The following is a 17,112-nucleotide window of genomic DNA, read 5'->3' as shown; positions in this document are numbered from 1 at the left end:
ATGACACTTTAAAAGAAGGCAATATTATTAGGTATGCAATAAATAGTTTATATTTATTGCTTCATAGTTCAATGTTAAGTCCGCAATGTCAATTAATATTGTCTATCAACAGTCTGATCTGACCAATGAATTATTATTTGGTTGTGATGCTTGATATGCTTCAGTATTCAATTTTCTATGATTTGACTAAGAATGATTTGTTTATGTGTAATAAAATATTTCTAACATTTTATGTGTTTTAATAGATATAGATATTTGTAATAATCCACATAAGATATTATTGTTGTCATCAATGATCGACATCCTAACTCTGACTGGTTGAACTAGAAAAGTATGAATCAAAGACAAGGTAAAAGAAGAAAAGGAGGCACTTACCATTTGGGCCATATTTCTCCTGGTTCCTTTTGATTTGATCTGGGCTAAGGCCTTTGTCTGGGTCTGTTCCAAAATATGATAAGACTTCTTCCACGGATTTCGTGTGAGCGTCCTCCATGGTGAAAGTCTATGTTGCCGTCAGTTCTGTAAAGATAAATAATTAAGGTTAGAATTGACCAGTCATCATCATCAATGCAACACTAGTGAGGTTATGTTACTTTAACATGGTATTCTCGTTTAAATATCACAGATGGTTTACCGTAGAATATACAACTTGATAGCTGTAACTATCTTTATTTATTATTTTACTTCGTACATTACTTACAGTAAAAAAAAACGTAATGTGCAAGTCAAGGGTGAGGAATTCAAAAATTGCGACACAATAAATTCATACTCAGTTGTCATCAGATTGCATTTATAACATAATTATTATTCAGACGATAGGAGTGAACACCATGGGTAAATAGGGCAAGAAACCGAAATAGTAAGTAGCAATTTCCTGCATCGCAAGCACCGTTTTACTGTTTGTTCCACTCACCAAGAACTTTTCTTATTCATGAGAAATGACTGTCATTAACAATGTTTCACTTAAAATAGGAAAGTGCGTGGCTATCGTTTTATAAAGTAAAATCTATTGTATTTGTACTAAACTAATACTTTTCTCGTAAATATCATAAACCACTAGAACACGTATCCAATGTAGCCGTCATTTTTTCTTAAACTGACGTCTAACGTGACGTTGTAAAAGTGAGAAGATGGAGCGCCACCTATCACTTAAGTCATGAACTAATAAATCAAATTAAAACCCTTTTATTTTCTTCTGCATTTTAAGACATAAATAAAATCCAAAATGAGTAAGAAAGTTTTACTAATACTAAAATAATTCATTATATTAACATAACAGAGCTTTCTTATAAGCGGAACAATTTTGAGCTACGGATAAATGTGGAGCGCTGTTATAGGCCGGTTCGGTACCACGTGACGGAAGGCTATTTTCGTTCAATAGGCGCCTACAAAATGCGGTATTTTTAAAATGCAGAAACGTGAACATAATTTCTTTGCGTTATGTAACACACTTATCACTGGTAATAAAGTCACAAACTGCGTTATTTACTTAGAAAACACTTAAATTACACTTTTTGATAATTTTATTCACAGGAATACGTTGCAAAAGTTGTTATTTTCGACTTACTGAAATAATTTTCGACAGCGTCGGGAAGGAAAGAAGAAATAAGAGTGGCGCGGGAGGTGTTTTCCCGCCGCGCCCCGAGTAGTGACTCCCGGGCGGGAGCGACGATTTTAGCGCGGCGCGGGCGCGGCGGAGGGACATGTCGGAGATTTCTTTAATTATTTTGGCAACAGTACTCGATGGCAGAGTCGCCTCGCTTTCCAGGGTTGCTTGTCGCGCCCGCGGCGTGGCGACCGTCCTGTCCTGTGATGATCTTTTTATAGCGGGCGCTACCCGGGTCGAGCTCCCCGGTCCTTGCTTTACCAATATGCGGCTTCTCTTTACGACTATTATAAAGCTTTTCAGTTTACACCACTATTCTCCAAGCGATAAAGTAGCTTTATAGTTGACATTAATGAAAACTCTCTCGTGGAAAACATGTTTACGTTTAATGGCTTCCAAATGTTGCAAGGCAGGTGATGATGATATTGATGCTATGATAGGTTTACATCAAACAATTAAAATTTTACCACATTTTGTCATAGAGGTTCTTTTAATTGTTTTAGAAACCATAAAATATAAATATATTACATACTTTTTGTTTGAAAATATCTAATGTAGGTACATTTTGAGTTGCTCCATTGCGTATCCAATGCGTATAAAATGTGCTCACACCGTCGCAATGTTTGTTTACCTCACCCTCTTGTAACAAATACTTTAGGTTAATGTATAGCAAATGTACAGGAAAAACGCATTACTGCTATAGTTCTTTAAGAAAAGGTGCACTCTCGGGTTAGTTGTATCTAATCTACAAAGCTTCCGAGTGACTTGTATTATATGTAGTAAATATGTTTATCTAACTGTTTGGGCCCATAACCTGCTGAGTAGTGTGTCTAAATTGATATTGATTAGAAGAGGTTTATCATAAAATTATTATTAAATTAAATTTCAATTAGAAGTAGCATGCATTTACTTTGTAAAAGAACTTAAGTTTGTTGGAGTTTTAACATACTTAATCAAAATTTCGTAATATTTTATCTATTTAAGTATGTATATCGTCGCTTAGCACTCATAGGACAAGCTTTGCTTATTTTGGGGCTAAGTTGATCTGTATAAAGTGTCCCCAATATTTATTTATTTATATTTGCCTGATTTCATTTGTTTTATGTGACTGAAATTGTCTTCAAAACCATTTAATACCACTTTCCGAGCTTTAAAAAAAGCATCCTGTAGAAATTAAAAAAAATAGTTTCTACAATATACTTTTTTTAGGCTAGGTTTAAAGGTTTTCAGAAAAAATGCGTCTGTTCAAATCAAGGATAATTTATATAGGATTTACAATCTTCATACTAAGAAACGTACCTCGATTTTTTTAGCGCCACCTATTAAATACTATCAAAACTACACTGATGATGCCTACAATTATTTTTTTCAAAATATGTATTACCGTGATATCCTGATATTAAAATAAAGAAACGAGTCATTTGTTCTTATAAAAAATAAAAACACGCAAAAATATTTGGGGAAAATATGACTTTGGCCACTTCCAGGCTGCAAAACAGTGGAATCTAGTTTTAAGCCTAAAAGGCCCATACATTTCAGGGTACGCTTTTTTGTATGGGCTTTGTCTGTCCCGGTATTCTATCGTCCTTGGTTCAAATTAAATTTTGATGATTTTCATTATATATGATATGATAATTTGCTGCAGCCAACTTTTGTAATCCGCTCATTTATTCCAATCATACAAAGTAACGATCAATTAATCGCCTAGCCATGAATTATAACATAATGACTATAATTAGGTTACACTCGTTGCAACTGGGCTGCAGACGATTCGGCATTGGTGTAGTTGGCAGAGACAAACGGTCAGACGACACTGATGTATGACTTGAAATGTTTTTCAGGCGATATCTACGAAGACGTACAGCTGTCAAAGAATACGTGGCATTTGAGGGCACATATAATTACGTGTCGGTATTATATAACGCTGTAATTATACTTGGTAGGTATGGTAAGGTTAGATAGAAAGTTAGATAGAATTTACAGTTAGAAAACCGCTCGTAGTGTTTCGTTATACGGAACATGTTCAAGAAAAACCCTTCAATGTTCTTCCACCTTATACTAGTAGGTACTAGCTTTTGCCCGCGACTTCGCTCGCGTTAATTTCGAAAATTGCGGAATTCTCCATACAAACTTCCACCCCACCATTTTATCGAAGTGGGGGGTTAGAAAGAGCCAAAAAGTAGCCTATGTCACTCTGCATCCCTTCAACTATCACATCTTAAAAAATCACGCCAATTCATCGCTCCGTTTAGCCGTGAAAGACAGACAAACAAACAGACACACACACTTTCCCATTTAAAATATTAAGTATGGATACCTACCTGCAACTGTGACTACTTTTTTATAATAAATTTTTTTTTCAAATTAATCAGTGATCAACAAGGGAGAGAAAAAGAAGCAAAGGAAGAAAAAAAAAACGCATGTGAACGATATAATACCGGGACAGACAAAGCCCATACAAAAAAGCGTACCGAATGTATGGGCCTTTTAGGCTTAAAACTAGATGGCGCTGTTGCGCAGCCTGGAAGTGCCTAAAAGCATAATTATTTTCCCCAAATATTGTGTGTTTTTATTTTTTATAAGAACAAATGACATGCTTCTTTATTTTAATATCATGATATCACGTCAATATATATAAAAAAAAATTTAGGCATCATCAGTGTAGTTATGATAGTATTTAATAGGTGGCGCTAAAAAAATGAGGTACGATTCTTAGGGATCATCCATAAATTACGTCACACTAAAAATCGTGATTTTTGACCCCTCCCCCCCTCCTTGTCACAGCTGGTCACATTTGTTAGACTCTCCCCTCCCTAGTGTGACTTCACATATTTTGCAAATTTACACGTAGAAATTATTGAATGAAATCAGCGGTTAGAAATCAATATTATTTTCATTTATGTACTTAAATTATCGCCCCATCAACAGGAAAGGCTCTCTTGATACTTCAAAAACAAATGACAAAGTTTCATTGTATCTGATGACATGATGAAGACCGGTCTGGCTCAGTCGGTAGTGACCCTGCCTGCTGCGCCGCGGTCCTGGGTTCGAATCCCGGTAAGGGCATTTATTTGTGTGATGAGCACAGATATTTGTTCCTGAGTCATGGATGTTTTCTATGTATATGAGTATGTATTTATCTATTTAAGTATGTATATCGTCGCTTAGCACCCATAGTACAAGCTATGCTTAGTTTGGGGCTAAGTTGATCTGTGTAAGGTGTCCCCCAATATTTATTTTATTTATATTTATTTATCTATAAGAGTGTAAAGTAATTTCATAGAAATTTTAACTTGATGTCCACAGCTGGCTGTGTCTGGTAGAATAAACGTTTAAATGATGATTTTGACTCTTAAATGTTTAAAAAAATATGAATCAAACTAAATTGTGTGATGTTTTGCAGTTAATATTTTCCACGTGTTGTTGTGTGTGTTACACATTTATTTAACCTACGTGCCTTGGAACCCCCGTAACGCTCAAGATTTCACATTCTGAATCGGTCGACAATACAATTGGTATCTTATATTTATAACCAGATACAAAGTGGAACATCCTGATCTATCATTTAGAACATTTTTAGCCAGACTTGACATAAACAAATTTAAGTTCTTTTTTTTCGACCTAAGTAATCAAATTACTCAAATCATTTTTTTATGTTATTAAATTTTTAAATCGCTGTAGTTTGATTTTATTTAGACACAGATGTTTCAAATTTATTTTCTGGTATACGATAGACATTTTACAATACGAAATAAAACCAAAACAACTATCTACAATAACAAGAGTATGCTTATCGATTTTGAAATTTTGGAGTTTTCACCGAGAAGTTTTAAAAAAACGACTAATCAAATTTTGTCCGAGACATTTACTAGCTAAAGAATGTTCTAAATGGCCTAGACTATCGCCTACTTTTGGATTTTCATCCGGTTACCGAACATTCTGTATTTGTATATGTTTATGAGGTTTCATAAAGTAACAGTTTAAAATTCGTGTTTTAACCCTTAGATAATGATAGATTTTGAAATGTGACGTCACGAAATGTAGGACCCCTCCCACCTCCTTGTCACACATTGTCACACTTCGTCGACCCCCTCCCTCCCCCTTAACGTGTGACGTAATTTATGGATGATCCCTTATTATGAAAATTGTAAATCCGAAATAAATCATCCTTGAATCAGATCATGTTTTTTGCAAAATGCAAATGTAAACTATTTAGCAATAAATAAATAACAAAATTTCCGACATTAGAGCATAATAAACATTAAATTTGATGTTATGGTTTTTATGGTTTATGTTTTCTTTTTGCAAACGCTGCACAGCAAACGATGAAGTTTGTAAGCGTTCGTAGTGAATTATCTCAAATATTCGTGCCCTCTTTAAACTTCTGTGGGGAGAGGGGCATGATACTCATATTTGTTGATATAGCTTTGGCACCTAGGTATGAACATTTTGTTTTAAATTACAGAAAGCTATTCACTGATAACTATGCCAATCCAACCGCTACCTTTAGTAAAAAAATATGTAAATTTGATTACTAAGTAGTAGGTTATGGGCCGAAAACAGTTTCACAGTTGACATAACTCTCATAACTATTGTTTACAAAAGGCTACTAGCAGCATTACCATGACTTTTTGAAGTAATCAATTAAGTCAATGGTGTGTGCAACTGTGCATCTACTTTCAAAACTTATTATTTAGGAATTTACTGAAACCAATTGCTTTTAAGCGATAAGTAAACTGACTGTCTGTTGTTTTGTATTGTTTTTATATTGAGGTGTGTATGACTAATGATTTAATAAAGAGTATTTGTATTGTGTTGTACCTACATTTAGAAGCTTTTGACTTTAAAAAACGAGGGATCAGAGGGCTGGCCAATATAAAATTTCGCTCAGCGGATCAGCATTGCCATCGAACGCGGCAATGCGGTCAGCCCTAGAAGGGGCACCCTACCGAACGGTCAGGACTTTTTTTTTAAATATTGAATTAAAGTGTTTTTATTTATATTCCGTTATTAAAGAAACAAAACAATTAAGGTATTTTGAGCTTGATTAAAAAAAATCAAATTAATAGATAATATTTACAAATGTATGCGTAGACACAAGGAGACCGAATGCGTCTGTCACGCTCACGGTCAGCTAAGTTTGGAACGGGCAACGGCCAAGGCCGTCTTGTTTCGGAACCTCGTCTCCGGCTCCAGGAAGGTATCTGACGTGCCGACGACACGCGATGAAAGGAAGGAAATGTCGTTATCACATAATAGGTACAGTATGAAAACTAACTAAAACCATTTACTGAAACCCGTCAATGTTCAGGTCATAGGCTAGCAACTTTTACCATGGGATCAGCCCCGAAATCACGAAAATATCTTCTGACAGTTCCCTTTACTAATAATTTCTACATGTAAATTTGTAAAATATGTGACGTCACAGTAGGGAGGGGGAGTCGAACCAATGTGACCAGCTGTGACAAGGAGGGGGGGAGGGGTCAAAAAACATGATTTTTCATGTGACGTAATTAATGGATGATCCCATACAGATACGGAGACGGATATACTTACGCCATTTTTTTTCAAAGTTGTCCACCCCACTTTTTTTTAGATTTGGAAATTTTTATGTGCTTTCCACTCAGAATCGCGAGCTCTTTCAATCTTAACGGCCCAGCCACGACATTGGTCTAAGCGCGACAGCGGTGAGCGGCAGTCATACGTGCGAATGAAAAGTCCCATCGCTGTATCTCGCTCCAATGTATGGCCGCCGCTCGCCGCTGTCGCGCTTAGACCAATGTCGTGGCTGGGCCGTTATAGTAGATCGCGCTTAGACCAATGTCGTGGCTGGGCCGTTATAGTAGATCGCGCTTAGACCAATGTCGTGGCTGAGCCGTTATGGTTGCGTATGATCGCATAATCCTCGCGGGCCGTAGTGGTGGCACGATTCCATTGCTGTTTTAGTAAACAGTTTATTTGTTTTCCCCTCACTTGCTCAGAAACACGTGTTTTGTCCTTCAATACCAGCGGGTAAAAACGCATTTTATCCACTAGTGGGTAAAGTAATTTGACCTTGAATAAAGTCAAATTATCTGTTTTAAAATTGATAAAAGTTGGTGAATCTAGTAACTAAGATGATTTGCCACCTGTGGAACCACTGGAAGCAGTGATAAACGCATTTTTTTGCGTTGTAGTTTCCTCGCTATAGTGAGGGGAAAAGTTTTGTGTTACACTCGGGTGCAAATGTATTTTACTTCTCGTGTGTTAAAAAACTCGCAAGTTCAGGATTCTATTCTCGAACCACTCGCTTCGCTCGTGGTTCAACTATAGAATCCTTTCACTTGCTCCTTTTTCAATTCCACACTCAGCGTTAAAATACAACTTTGCCCCCTTGCACAAATAACTATTACGTTTCAGGTTTCTAAACCTGTGCATTCGTATGTATCTAATTATGTAACATAATTTACTGAAATTAAAGAGTCCCTAGGTAAAGAAGCATACTTACCTTAATACTTATTAAAAATATAGTTATACTAGCTATATTTTTAATAAGTATTAAGGTAAGTATAATGAATGACATAACGTCCGAGCAGGGCTGTAGGTAATTAATTCATTTGATTAATTTCGAATAATTAATTTGAATTATTTATTTGTATTTCTGTTTAGACATCATTAGTATGATTGCTTTGCAATGTTATTCAGCAAGCATACGATGTTTTGGTTTGATTTGAATTATATACCTAAAACCAAACTATACATACACCGTGTTTCACTTAACACTAAAAACCTGAAAACAGTTTGTTCAGAATCGAGAGTAGAATCGATTGAGCTATATCTAGATGGGGGTAATATTTTTATTTAAATTAGTATTATTAGTTATTTTTTACGTGCCCATTTACCTACGGAAGTATAGTTTTTTCGCAAAAGCGATTGACAACATGAGCACCCACGCACGTTAAAACGGTTCAGTATTTTTGACAAAACAGTTCCTGAATCAATGTACAAGCCAGCTGCCAGTGCGTCCGCCGAAAAACTGTCAGCCTTGTCTTCTTGACACCCTGAATAAATTCACCGAGTAGAAATAGAAAATTACAGGAAAACAGCTGAATGCCAATGCTACCACGTTTATTTCGGCGGCCGAAATAAAATGTATTACGGTGAGGACATTTTATAGCGTTACGTGTTCAGAAACTTGGCTTCAATACACAACGATTTAACGTTACAAAATAAGATGCGTTTTTTTAAGACTAAGTAGTTAAGTGCTTTTTTTTTATTTGACAATACGATCATGTTAAACTCATTTCAACTTTAAGAACACAGAATAACAAAGAGCTTGATTAATGATTTTCTCAGTCACCTACACAAAGGAAGAGTCTAGAACATATTAGTTTGAAAATGCAATTGATGATATAAGCGAGAAAAATATTACCATTTAAAATAAAGGGCTAGGTAGTTTTCCACTAAGATACAACCGGATTTCCCTCTAGACATGGATGGATTGGCCTAACTAATCTAACCATGGTCCCAAGTATGCCACCTGGTTCCGTAGGTACCGGTCAGTTGTCCGGATTTCCACCTAGGCTGGCAACCACTAAGCAACGGATAGGGCCTTAGCAAGTTAGTTATGTAGGGCGTTTTTCGCATGTTGACAACCGTTGTACCTATAGGGCCCTATCAATGGTATTGGAGAAGAGTGCTCCCCTGTTCCACGTTTCATGTCAAGTAGGTACTAGGACTTTAAATACGGTCTTAATATATTATCAAACAGCAAACGGATGTAACTCATGAACGAAATGAAGAGTTCGAGTTTCGAACGCAATTAACGAGGGAATAATGTGGTAACGCGTATTTCCTGCGATTGAATCACGCGCTAGACTTGCGGCACTAACTGTGGTTTATCGCCCATTAATCGCCTCGGTTAGATTTCGACTTGGACGACTTATTTCCGTGTTGACGCTGCGGCGGTAATACTACAATGAACACATTCGTGTTGTTATCCTTGCGAGTTTACTGCTTACGCGTAGGGTTATGTGTGCTTTTTATTTGATTCGTATAGTTGTAGGATTTTTATTAAGGCTTGCTTTTATCTGTAACATGGCGGGTAACCATACTAGTGTGGTAGCGTGCTACGCTCGCTGATAGTAAACTGCTAATGTTAAGTATAGGTAATTAATAGTTATTTATATTTTTGTTATGGTTGTCTAAATGTTAAATAAATTTATGTGAGATTTGCCGCCAAAAATTAACCACATTTAGAAAGTCTATTAAATCTATTTTCTGGTAGGTATGTATATCTTCAAAATATTGTCAAAAAGTTTTTTTTCTGACGTATCATAAAATAATTATTTAAAGGATGACATTAACAATGAATTGTACAGAATGCGATTTTATTTATTTACGGAAACCACATTACGTATTTCTTATAAACAATGAAACATACCTACTATTTAAGAGAATTCTTCTTAATTTTGTCCGAATTCTTACTAATGTCCGTCCTGCGGTTCGCATAAATTATTTTACGCAAATAGGTTACGCAATTATTACGAACCAAGGGAGGACCGAGTTCGTAAATCAACGAACGGCGATCGGCGCGAGTTTTCCTAGTATAGCAGGTGCGGAGTACATAAATATAAAGCAAGCTTTTAAAATTCCGAGATAATGTAACGAGCGTACGCAAGTCCCTGGCGAATGCCAGTGTTCGTAAGGCGATTCGTCATCTACAAATAAACGGGCGAAGGTAATAATCGAAATAGAATATCGTACTTGAGTGTGTCGTAACGGACCATCTGTTTTGGCAGGTCGAATGAGCTAAAAGGGATATAGAACGCACTAGAAAGGTCCGAGATACATTAATTTTATTGATGTTCTTATTGTCTTCGGTTAGCGCGATAGTTACTCATGAAATAAATTTATAATAGGTATCTCGTTATTTAGATCCCTTTACAACGTTCGTGGTCAACCTGTGATATCCGTTTCCATACCTAATACTTTTATTAAATTTTCTATCCTGTTTTATTGCAAACGGGCTAGTTAGAATAGTGGAAGAAATATCTGTTCTCATCAAAGGTTTTTGTTTACTGTACGTGCAAATAAAGTACGCGCTTTGTTTATATGATAGTCGGTATGGAATCAACACATCAGTATTATAATATTAACTTACGCGGGTTGATAATAAAGGTTTATTTTGAAAGCAATATAAATAGTTTTATTTGTTTAATTTAAAAACATCGGATAGTTAAAGCTACTTGATTATTTTTTTAAAACCAGCTGTCGATATAATGTTTAATATCCAAAAAGTTTACCATTAAATGTTAATACTATACATCGAGGGCCAGTAATTTAATTTTGTAATTAAATTACTGAAATTAGGCCCTCGATGTATTCCGAATGTATGTTATGAACATTTGTATGTTATTTTGCTTTGGTTTATAATTAATTGGTAGAGCTAATATTATCTAGTTAAGGACACAGTAAACATGTTAGTATTGATTATATCTAGTGTACTGCACTGAGAGAAAATACAACCAGTTTTCATGTTCGTTCAACAAGTTTTTTGGTTAAAATAGCGCCTACGTGCTCTTTGGTTCAAAAAACAAGCTACTTGTCATTTGAATCGGCAATATATTTGAATCAACAAGTCGATTTTATAAAAACAACCTGACACATATTGTTTTAAACATACGTTTGGCTGATTCAAACGGATAAACCGCAACAAGTCGAACTTGTTAAATTTACAATGCAAATTTCTCTCAGTGTGTATTTGCTTTAAAAATCTTGTAATGTAATGATTTTTTGGTTTAAAAGAAAATCATAAAATATCAGTACGACTTCCTGAAGTTTTGTTTTTAATAATGTGCTTTCAAATTCTAATTAGCCAGTATTACCAGTAGTCGGGACTTTCCATGAGTTATATGACGTAACCAAGGTCTGATCATTCAAAGGCGGCAAAAGCCCAACAGTTGAAAACATTCACTCATTCCTTACTTTTGAGTCCAAAATAAAGAAAGTAATGAGTTGAATGATCACAGAAAGTTTTACGCACACGAATGTTTGACTTGACCACATGGGTATGTTCAAAACAATATTGTACAATTTAATTCCTGGTAACACTGGCTGGCACACTTCCGCAACTTTTTCACTTCCGAAGAAGAAATCACGCCAAATTCACGTTTCTGCATTTTATCCGCACCTAATCACATCTGGCACTAACAATCCATAATCTCCGTAATCTAGGAGTCCGAAAACGCTGGCAACACTGAACACAATCACAATCCACAGTCCTCGGTTGGTAGCACTGTCACACTTGAATAACTTACCCTCACTATCACTTGGTCCCAATCACTTGGTTTTGTACATACATCCAATTATACAGAAAGAATACTTTCTTTTTTTTGTTAATGTAGGTACTATCGTGTAAGGTTAGCGCGCCCCATGAGGAGAGCGTCAGGAGTGCGGCGCGCCGGGCGCGGGAACAGATAGTCGCCCTCTTTTATAAGCTCTGTGGTGGGCCGCGGGCCGCTTGCCAGCTAAGACGCGCCGGTTACTCCCGCAAGCGTCCCGCACACCTCATCAGCCCACCCTACTACTCTATTCCCAACTAGTTAAATACAAAATGGAAGTACACACGACTTTGCGACCGCATCTAGTTTCTAATACTCTGACAACGCTTGACGTTACCTTTAATTTACAAATTATTACAAGTAAAATGCACATCATTTACTGTCCGGCTTAAGCCTATGTTCTTGAAGACAATTGCAACAATAATTGCAACAAATATAAAGACAATAACAAAAGAGAAAAGTTCATCGCTATCATCGGTAGGTTGTTTAAACTGGTGTAGATTGCTTAAACTTCATTTTTTCTCTATTGAAAATCGATGGTGAAGGCGATGACCGGAAGTTGACCGAAACTAAAAACAAAGTTCAAGGTCTGAAGGTATGGAGGCATAAACAGCGTTTTCAAATTTATGTAACTGGTGCATAAACTTGATTATTAAATAGTTAATGACCTTTTAAGGACTAATTATAAAATTGTTGGTGGCGAGGCTTCTGCAGCAGTGGGACAGACATCAGGTATATCGGCCCAAAAACGCACATTTTCTTGTATTTTGATATGTTTTGCGAGTAAAGCTGGGTCTCCTAGGTATGTTATAAATGCTGTAAGTAATTATTTTATGATAGAACTGTATATTATACTAGGCAGTTAAATCGTTTCCAAGATTCTGATTATTGATTTACGCATGTTTAGTAAACAAACTCATTCTGCTTATACACTCAATTGACCTATAAACAACAAATACACTCGAGAGCAAAGGAAATTAGTCGTTATTGATGAATATTTCAAAAATATCGCGCATTTTTATTACCTGTTAGTGTAGCTGAAGATGAAGGTTTTTTTAATACCACGTAGGTGGCAAACAGGTATACGGTCCGCCTGATGGAAAGCGGTCACCGTAACCTATGGACGCTTGCAACTCAAGGGGTGTCACTAGCGCGTTGCCGACCCATTATAAACTTTTTTAAAGGATTCGTCCAAATTCGCCTTATCATGTAATAAAATGTTCTCGTTTTCCTCTCTGGATTATAATATTATTTAAAATAAGTTGATATAATATTATGTTGTTATATTTACTAAAGCTGTTATATTACATATTATAAACTAAACTTAAAATTATACTAAACTAAATTAATCTATAACCAACATAAATTATAAATATTTCAAAAGTACTTACACACTAAAAAAAAACAATTATAAAAAAAATTTGATATTGCTTTTTTTTTACTAATTTTTACAATAATAAATAGATCTAAAAAAAGACAAAGTTAGACGCAAGAATATGTTGTAGACGAAGTTAACAATATTGACTACAACAAATAATGTCAAAATATTTTCCATTATGGAACGTCTAACTTCCGCCGTCTGCTGGTGGCCGTCCGGCGGGTCGACCCAGATATCGCTGGGAGGACAGTGTGGCGGCGGATCTGCGTCGGCTTCAAGTCAGTGACTGGCAAGAGGCTGCGCAGGATCGGGACAGGTGGCGATCTCTCGTTTCGGAGGCCAAGATTCACTTTGGATCACTGACCCAAAATAGTTAGTTATGGAACGTCTAAGGTTGACTGGTAGAGAATGCCTTTTGGCATTAAGTCCACCTTTTGCAAACACTATAAGATTTCTCTTGAGCAAAAAAGAAATGTCAATATCCTGCCGGCCTAGCCGAAGTCTCAATCGTTAGTGCTTGTGACCTGAGAGGTTAAATGGCAAGTATATATATGGTCGCGCGATAAATGATAAAATATCTGGCCGGCCCTCGCACTTACTAATAGTGCGATAGGGACGGCCTGATATTTTATCGTCTATCGTACGACCATTGCTACCCGTGCACGTTCACATAGGCGGTCGCCCCTTTCCTCTTAATCACGTATTATCAGCTGCAAAAGTGGATGGCGAATTTATCAATGAGTTCATTCAAAATTTCTCCATGCACTTTTGCTGCTGATAGTAGATAACGTGTGGTGGCAAACATCAATCAGGGCAGATCGGAAGTGCCTGGCAAACCTGGCATTTCCGGTCGTCGGTGACTCACGCGCATCTGCTTTAAATTGAGTCTATGATCTGCTTGTTCAGTAAATTCAGTTGCGGTACTTGAGTTAATCTTAACTTATTTATTTCGTAATGCTAAATTAATATTAGCGCCATCTAGCCGAGCGTTCCCCAAAGGTGTAACGCCATCTAGGCCACCGTACCTTTTTCTCCATGGCTTTAAGATACGTTTATTTCTTAGACCTTATCCGTCTATACGGAGTTACATATGTCTTTGATAAAGATAAATATGATATACAAACGATTTAAGCGCAGGTGGCCTAGCGGTAAGAGCGTGCGACTTTCAATCGGAGAGTCAAGGGTTCGAACCCTGGCTCGTACCAATAAGTTTTTCGGAACTTATGTGCGAAATGTCATTTGATATTTGTCAGTCGCTTTTCGGTGAAGGAAAACATCGTGAGGAAACCGGAATAATTCCAATAAGGCCTTTAATTAAGGCAATAATACCCTTTGAGTTGGAAGGTCAGATGGCAGTCGCTTAAGTAAAAGTAGTGCCTACACCAAATCTTGGGATCACAGCGGACCCCAGGCTCCCATGAGCCGTGGAAAATGCCGGGATAACGCAAGGACGATGATGACGATGATGATAAACAAACGATTCAGAATACTCTTATCAAAAACGCAAACATTCAAATGTAGAACTATTTCAGTAGCATCAGTTGTGCATTGTCATCGCATTGTTGGATTCAACGTTATCTGTACAATTCAGTTCACTGCAGTTTATTTACAAAATACACTCCATATTCAGGTTAGCCAAGCGTCGAATAAGTGAAATAACAAATGAATACCTACATTTCTACAGTTTGTTGACCTAAATAATTATGTATGTCGTATGTCACTTAATTGTCTAGGAAAATCAATACCAAAGTGTTTCTTGAAACTATGGAGATAACTTAATGAGGGCAATATGTGTAAGTGGATAATATTGGAAATGTAAGTAAATGATAAAAGTTACCAAGCCCGGTGAAATGGGAAAGTTAAGAGTTGCATCCATAGGCTACGATGACTACTTACGAACAGGCGAACCGTATGATTGTTTGCTACCGATAAAAAGAAAAAATATTTATAATTACTTTATGTCATAGGTACTACGGCGTAGACCCTCTACGAACCAATACGGAGTTGTCTAGCGAATCTTTATACATTTTAATTTTTTTTGTACCAGTAAAAATTGCATTTTATCCACAGGGTCCCAAATTTTAACTTGATGTCTTAATCTGGCTGCTATTTTACTATAAATGATGTCTTGAATCATAAATATTGAATAAATTGATGGATTTGATTTATTTTGACGTTTTATAGCGTATTTTGAACGTGTTGCCAAAAATTTTGTGTTTCACTCGGGGCAAAGCCTGACCTTGATACGCAACGCTCAAGATTCCACTTTTTGAACCAGTTGCTACGACGCGGTTCAATATTGGAATCTTTTTGCCTAAAAAACTTCCTAAAACTCCCGTGAAACTTGAACATATTAGAAGTATTTAGTAGGGTGCATTGGGGTAACTTCGAAGCACAAAAATGCTAGGGTAATTTCGAAACGAGAATCTTGAAATGATGGAAATAATGGTGATTTTTATGTAACTTTCGAAATTAGACGACTTTTGAAATTACCCCACTGCACCCTACTTATCCATTATCCATCTATCTCTTTTCAATATCGGCGCGATAGAGAGACTAGAGAGAGTTAACTACGATACGCTAACGAAGCGTAAGGGATTGTGACGATGGCTAATAGGTATAGGTACCTTGTTTACTCTCCCCCGCCTGCACTCGCCAAGTCACTATTTGACTAGTCTGTGGCCAAGAGTAAACCCATTTATAATAATTAAAAAAAATCTTCGAAACATGTCAAGCATTTTTCGACGTAATTATACGTGAGTAACCCACAAAAAATGTTTTTAATGGAATTCGTGCTAAATAATTTATGTTAGAAATTCGATACTGGTAAATTGTTGGGGGTGTTTTTAGTGGCTGGAGTAACATGTTTTTTGTTCTATAACAAACCTATTTGTACCAATCATGATACACATTCCCTCACATTAAAGGCACCCATATCTCAATTAATGCCAAACGACATTCTTCGACGCTCAGCCATAGCAACAAACACCAAACACAGATTAGAGTGTAACGACGCAGCTCACAGCCGCTTCATCTAACTCAGTCGTAAATTAAATATTACACCATCACTCTATTAGAATGACACGTCAAAATAAAATAACTATAACTGCCACCCTTTAGCACAACTTGCCTTTAGCACATCAAGCGTGACTTCAAGTATGGACTCGCGACAAGGCGAGTTGTGCTAGATGGGCATGAGTAGAGAGCGGATTTCAGGTAGCGATTTAAATATTAATATGGATATGACTGCGTGCAATTTTTTGAATACATGTCATGTGGTTTATAGCACACCGCAAACTTCGCTGAATAATTAGATTAAATTAATGTTATTTTTGCAACAAACTAAATTTAAAGTATTTTATTATAAATAAAGGAGTTTGCATACAGGAAGCGAATTATTTTCATTTTTCTATTTGACAAAAAATGATCATACCAGGTTTACTTGTAGCATCTAAACTACTTGTGACTTTTTTATGTAAGTGTATTAATTTGTAATTGGTATAATGAAACCGCAAAGACCAAGGTGCGTAGCCAAATGCACAAACGCTCATGATAATATAGTTGAATTTTAAGACCTACTTAGTAGTTCACCTCGAGCTCAACCCGACCAATATTATAAAAGTAAAATAACAATAATTATTCCTAACTAAAACAAATCATCAATATATAAGGTGTTAACAAATTATTTTTCCCCTCACTAGCTCGGAAACACGTGTTTTGTCCTTTAATACCAGCGGGTAAAAACGCATTTTATCCACTAGTGGGTAAAGTAATTTGACCTTGAATAAAGTCAAATTAACTGCTTT

At 36.3% G+C, this 17,112-nt stretch overlaps 1 protein-coding gene across 5 annotated transcripts in view; it reads right to left on the bottom strand.

Moving 5' to 3' along the window:
* The window catches only part of LOC125227740 (calcium-transporting ATPase sarcoplasmic/endoplasmic reticulum type), a 33,958-nt gene extending 21,897 nt beyond the window's left edge, over positions 1-12,061 (bottom strand). For 3 of the 5 annotated variants that reach the window (XM_048132051.1, XM_048132050.1, XM_048132046.1), the window contains exons 1-2: positions 1,568-1,690; positions 376-519 (exon numbers count right to left, since the gene is read on the bottom strand). In XM_048132051.1, the coding sequence (XP_047988008.1) occupies positions 376-493 (118 nt within the window). In that variant the 5' untranslated portion in view covers positions 494-519; positions 1,568-1,690. Of the gene's footprint in view, positions 1-375; positions 520-913; positions 1,072-1,567; positions 1,691-11,904 lie in introns of those variants that run through there. The other 2 variants (XM_048132047.1, XM_048132049.1) reach the window with 2 other exon arrangements.
* Positions 12,062-17,112: the final 5,051 nt, after the last annotated feature.

The sequence above is a fragment of the Leguminivora glycinivorella genome, chromosome 7, assembly GCF_023078275.1.
Source record: "Leguminivora glycinivorella isolate SPB_JAAS2020 chromosome 7, LegGlyc_1.1, whole genome shotgun sequence".
Classification (NCBI taxonomy): Eukaryota; Metazoa; Arthropoda; class Insecta; order Lepidoptera; family Tortricidae; genus Leguminivora; species Leguminivora glycinivorella.
The sequence above is the reverse complement of the archived record's forward strand: the minus strand, read 5'-3'. Positions and strand labels throughout refer to the sequence as shown.